The 5,923-nt window shown below is 39.1% G+C and overlaps 1 protein-coding gene across 1 annotated transcript; it reads left to right on the top strand.

The window, feature by feature from the left end:
- The first annotated feature begins 332 nt into the window (after positions 1 to 332).
- Positions 333 to 5,694, top strand: LOC140240512 (uncharacterized). Its single transcript, XM_072320279.1, has 5 exons — positions 333 to 360; positions 954 to 979; positions 2,255 to 2,407; positions 3,192 to 3,393; positions 4,603 to 5,694. Exons 1-5 carry the CDS (start codon positions 333 to 335, stop codon positions 4,695 to 4,697), a joined length of 504 nt encoding a protein of 167 aa, XP_072176380.1. The 3' UTR covers positions 4,698 to 5,694.
- The last annotated feature ends 229 nt before the right edge of the window (positions 5,695 to 5,923 follow it).

Raw genomic sequence — 5,923 nt, 5'->3', positions numbered from 1 at the left:
ATCATCTGTGTTTTTGTTATGATGTTATGTTTACGGCTTGCTCAGTTTCTAGGTCTACATGTCATGTCGACTCGTTTCTTAATGTCAGTATTTTACATGTTTCATTTGTATGAATACTTGTTTTGTAATATTTGTTGTCTCTTTTACGATGTAATTCTATGTGCAATTCAGTCGTATGACTGCGAGACATTAATACTTCAATAAAATATCATTTATCTATCTATCTATCATAACTGTAGGCTTTGTATACCGGTATAGTTTGTGTATTTTTGGTTTTCATTGATACCAGTGTCACAAGCCATCAGAAAAAGTGAGGAAAAAGTGGGGAAACTATGACTGGAGCTGGAGAAGAAATCTTCAGTAAGTGCAAGTTATTTATTACCCAGTTAGATTAATTGAAAATGTTTTCATTTTTTCAGTCCTATGATGCATGACAAGCTAATCTGATTTTTTTTTCTGTGCCCCATTACTACAATGTACAAATACCATTACTCTCTGTTTGAATTTATCCTCCAGAAACCCTAAAAGATTGAATCTGTCTCAAGTCAAAAGAGAGAAGAATTGTAAAGATATCTCAAAAATGAATTGTGATGAAATACCATCAAGCGCAGTCATCATTTGTATGGATTATCCCAGACTTGTCAGAGCAATGTCACATAACTGATTTGTAACCCCAGATTAAGGAGAACACAGATATACAGATATGTAGGGTCCCGGTTGTTTATTCTTATTTTGAAGGCAAGAAAAAAAAACATTTTAGTTTTAATGTGCTGGGCAATGGGTAGCAAGTGCTAACTTTGAAGACATGCCATGGGCTTATGTGCTCATCCCAAGAGCAATGTTATGCTGTGTTTACACCTTGTTCCCGGTGGCTACGCAGCCCCACTTGCCTTAAACGTAGTGCACCGTGGGCAGATGAGACATTCTCTTGTTTTACTCCCTTTGCATTCTAGTCTTGTTCATTCCAGTCCTCGCCCCAGTGAATATACAGTCGTAGAGCCATCAGATGCTGTTCTCACGGCATCTGGTCAGGCTAGACTATCGATATTTTCCGCCGCGTCCCGCAACAGACCGTCTCGAAGTTTTGTTATGGCCTATTACGTGCTGTCCTGTTTCGTTGCATTCACCCTACTTTATCATGGCATACAAGATTCCTCATTAACACTGGGACTACAGTGTCAGATTTTTTGAGTTAAAAAAAAAATCTGACACAGCATTCATGGCAATCACGGCCTGTCACGTTTGCCTATCCCGTCTCATTGCGTTATTTCACGTCCATCCAATTTTTGTCCACAGTGACCTGAAACGTGGCTGCTGTGGTTGCCGGGAACATGGTGTAAACACAGCATAACCAAGTAGTTGGACGGATGTGTACATTTTGAATGAGTTGAATAGAAGTTGAGCACAGAGACTCTACACTGAATCATCTCTACAGCTGGAGATTCTCACATAGACCCCCTAGGAAAATGAGAGACTTTGATCGTGTGAACATACGTATACCTTCAGTGTTATGTGCACTTAGCACATACTTATCATGATAGCAAAGCTCAACTGTCTTGTGCCGCTGCATCTAGGGTCCCCAGGGGAGCACTATAAGCTCTAGTGTTGTAATTGTAGATGTTCTATGATGTTGTCTTTGCTTTGTTTTTGAAGATTTTGTGATAAAACTTAAGTTGGGGTGGGGGATGCTACATTTTAAGCAGGAAAAGGATACATCTTCAAAGTAGGTCAAGATCTTTTACTGACTTTGAAGTATTTTGTAGCATGGCACCATATATTTGTTAGTAGGATCTTGAGTTATTCAAATTCATTAAATACTTCCGTCAAGATGTTTTCATTGCAACTGATTGACAAATTGCCCTACATCGACGTAAATAAGCACTAAATTGATCAGTGTTTTGATAGTAGCCATGATAAGAAATCATGGGCGTACATACTCGAGCAGGATTCGAACCTACGATTTCCAGATCTCTGGACAGGTGTCACTAGACCACTTAGCTTCCGTCCGACAGCAAGTGTTGGCTCACTACTAAAAAAAATGATCAATTCAGAACTTATTTACGTCGATTTAGGGCAATTTGTTAATCAGTTGCAAGGATCTTGAATTGTTGCTCAAGACATCCGGAGTTATAGTTACTCTCATCTTTTATGATTCATTGGCATCTGCCTCGAAGATATGGAGATATGAAGATATTTTGACAGCCGATTTGTACCTTTTTTTTTCCCTGCTCTCCGATGCTCTCTGTGGTAGTAGTGTCACTACGGCAACTGGAAAGACAGTCAGCTCAGGAGAGGGAACGCTCCAAGGAGGCCCTTGCCTCGCACTGAGGAGGAGTATCTAACCCGAGAGACTTTCAAACTGCGTACCAAACTCAGTGAGGCTGAGGCAGACAGGAACCTTCTGATGGTAAGTACAATATATATAGTATGGGTACTGTAAGCAGAGTCATTTGATGAACAAATCATGCCTTAATCTTTTGCAATAACTTCTATTGATTACAGCAAATGATAGGGTTGTAGTAATTGAGCTACATGATTACAAATTTTAAAAGGGGCAAGGGCTAAACTTGCTGAGTTATGAAGCAAAACATGATGCTTTTTTTCCAATTGTGTATAAACTAGCAGACGTTTTGTAAGATGATGACATCACTTCATCTAATTTGCATACTTGACGTTCGGCAAATAATGGCAATGTTTGTCACATACTCGTCATTATCTTTTATTTATTTGACTCTTGTAATCTGTCCACTTTCAATAGAACTATTCCCATTTTGTATTCAAATTGATCTCTGTCATAGCATCACTTCATGTTACAAGGCACTTTCTATTCTGCTCATTATTTTGGGAAACTCATACGAAGGACTGACTGACGTGGAATTTTCCATATTTGCGATACTCTGTCATTCACTCTTCAGTCAAATGTTGGTAGCAACCCATTGAGAAGAAAGCTCGTGGGGAACGGAATGCCCATTTGCAGGTTTTAGAGCCCTGCAATGGAGATAGTTCGTGATTAAAAAGAAAGAAAGAAATTGATTGATGCAGTCATGCTCTTCGAAGTCATTTTTACCTTTTTTATCACTTTTTTTTTTACTACTACTTCATCTCTCAAGATTGATTGAATTATATCAGCACTGTGCCCCCCCCCCCCATTGTGTTCATTTTATCTGTTTGTTTGTTTTTGTTTTCTCCAGGCAACACTGAGACAGGAGGGTTTGCTGGGGAACTACAGGTCAAGGGAGACTGGTAAATCACCACATCTTGGAGATTCAGAGAGCGCTTCTGCTGAGTCTGATAGTGCAGAGAACGGGGGAGAGAATGCAGCTCAGCCAAGGGGGGCAGCAACAGGTGGCAGAAAGCAATGCTATTCTACATCTACACAGAAAAGAGGAAGGGGTGAGAGATAAGTCTAGTAAAAAACAAAAACAAAACAAAGCAAAAGGGTTATTGTGTAGTGTGTCATTGTCTTCTCATTTACATGCAAAGCAGCCCTAAGTAGAATAAAACAAAAATTATAATTATTCTTCATTAGACTACCTGTGTTTTGGACAAGTTGTTGTTGTTGTTGGTTTTTTGGGGGGGGGGGTGGGGGCATGAGAATGAGGGGACGAGGTCACTTTATCTTCACAAAGAACAATGATTTGTGTCATGCACTATTCCCGTCATGTGCAGTGACAACTTTTCTTTCTTCCCAATACTTTCCTAACTTGTCTTTATTTTTCTTTATTTTTTTACTACTGTACAAGAGATCCAGTTATAGAGTTCCAAATCTCAATTGTGCACTTAACTTTAAACTCTTTCTAGATTTTCTGAATCTAGTGTGATATTTTTAGATCCCTGCATTGTTTGTTGTTGTTTGTCTTTTGTGTTTTTGTTTTGTTTTGTTTTTTGTTTTCTACTAGGCTGTGATTTAAATTTTACAGGAAGTTAAACAAATTACATGCACATAGAGAGAACTTCCAGTGAAATTGATCATCTGCGGCACCCTTTTGAATCAGAAGATAGTGAATTGTTGTGTATCACAAGATGAGAAGATTGAATTCATGTGTGTTCTTAGTTTAGATGATGTATAAAAATCTTGTGTCACTTTTTCAGTTATATTCAGCCATCGCCTCTGTGATCACTTTATCCCATGTTTTTCATGGTGATTCGATATTCCCATTTAGAATGTTTTTTGGGGGGACCTTTCCATGGCTATATTTCTTGATATGGATGTTGCCAGCATGGCTACTAAATATTTTTGCCTCATTCCCAGCATCATTTAACTTGACTGTCAACCGTATTAGGACAATTACCCCCCCCCCCCGCCAAATACTGGTTATTGATGACGTTAGATTAAAGATTAGGGTTAGGGTTAGGGTTTGGGTCAGAGTTAGGATTACAGTTGGTTTATTATTAGGGTTATTGTCAAGGGAAGGGTCTGGGGTAATTGTCGAAGGGGTATTTCATTACCCTAGCTGTGTAAATACAGGTATCCAAATCTTGTTTGACCTCATCAGGTGGACAAAGTCTTTTACATAATTGACCAGAAACAAACGTATAGTCCAGCCACCTGTCGGCCGCCAGATATAAGCATAATTATGTTCCACTTTTCTGTCTCCTCAGAACCTCTCCATGCCGTACTGGAGGACCTCCAGAACATCGCTGCTAAAGTACTGGAAGATGAGGATGAAGATGAAGATGAGGATGAGGAAGGATGAGGTGCTGTCCACAGCCTGGCAGACTAAATGACTATGACTTTGTTATCACATCTTATGTTAGGTGTGTTTGAAGATGCAAACCTTCCTTAAGTTTTAGGAAGATCACCAGAATAATAGCAACAACAAAGTTTCTGGTTTGCTTTTGATATTCAATCACAAGGAAGATGATATCAAAAGAAACATTTTAAAATATCTTTAGGGAGAGACAACCAACTGTGCTAAGACTTATAGTTCAACTCTTTATGTGCCACATTCTCACGCCTGATTCAGTCGATAGCGTGCCAAGTTCACATAATATGCTCAAACCTTCACATATTATGCTCAAACGAACAAACCTGCCCAAACCAATCGATAGATCACCAAATGCCACAGTACGATAAAATCGTTTCTCGGGATTCCATTCCAGTCACATGTAGCGTGCATCTTATGCGGTGGGTAACTATCAAGCGGTGTTCACTATTGGATTTGCGAGTAAATTCTATGTTTCTGTCACAGTTGTGTGCGAAAGTCGTGCCTCTACAAATACTCTAGCTACTGCTCATTTGATGTAAAAACAGTAAAGAGATTTGCAATGCAAAGTACAATTTACATCAAAGCAAAGCTTGATATTTTCTCTACAACTTCATTCATTTCATGTCCGGGATAACAAAATCTGTAATAGTCGCATGGATTTGAAAAACAGAATGGTGTTCCAAAATATAACTATGCTGCTGTCTCAGAATACTGTGACACACAGGGGGTTTTCATCATGGCACATATAGAGTTAACTATCCTGAGCTTGCACTGATCAAGAGATCATCACATTTGTAATTGCTAGTTCTTAAGAATTCATGAGGATCATGAATTCTGTAGATTCTTGGGGCACACGACGTTAAGGATTTTCTCCATAAAAGTGGTTGTTGCCAGTCAACTTCATTGGTAATTCAGAACAAGAATTTGACAGCCTCTCCTTGGCTTTCCTTCATTGCAAAGATCTTGCTTTATACAATAATTAAAGATACCACTTCATGTTTACTCTTCAGTCAAAGCATTTTCTCTTGCCATAATTGTTTTATAAGACTTATGCAGGGTTTTACAAATGTATGAATGCATATTGTACATTATCAGTGGCGGATCCAGGGAGGACCGCAACCGGCGCCCCCCCCCCCCTTTAATTTTGTAAACGCGCCCCCTCTTTATGGAATTCCTGGATCCGCCCCTGCATAATGTTTTTTTTTTTGTGTGTA

Source organism: Diadema setosum, chromosome 17, assembly GCF_964275005.1.
Source record: "Diadema setosum chromosome 17, eeDiaSeto1, whole genome shotgun sequence".
Taxonomy (NCBI): domain Eukaryota; kingdom Metazoa; phylum Echinodermata; class Echinoidea; order Diadematoida; family Diadematidae; genus Diadema; species Diadema setosum.
This window is presented reverse-complemented; position numbering and strand designations above follow the sequence as displayed.

Excerpts from the sequence above, each read along its gene's own strand:
- LOC140240512 (XM_072320279.1), top strand. The coding sequence starts at position 333 with ATGACTGGAGCTGGAGAAGAAATCTTCA. Across the intron at positions 980-2,254 it reads TCATTCCAGTCCTCGCCCCA|TGTCACTACGGCAACTGGAA; the intron begins GTGAATATACAG and ends CTGTGGTAGTAG. Across the intron at positions 3,394-4,602 it reads TACACAGAAAAGAGGAAGGG|AACCTCTCCATGCCGTACTG; the intron begins GTGAGAGATAAG and ends CTGTCTCCTCAG.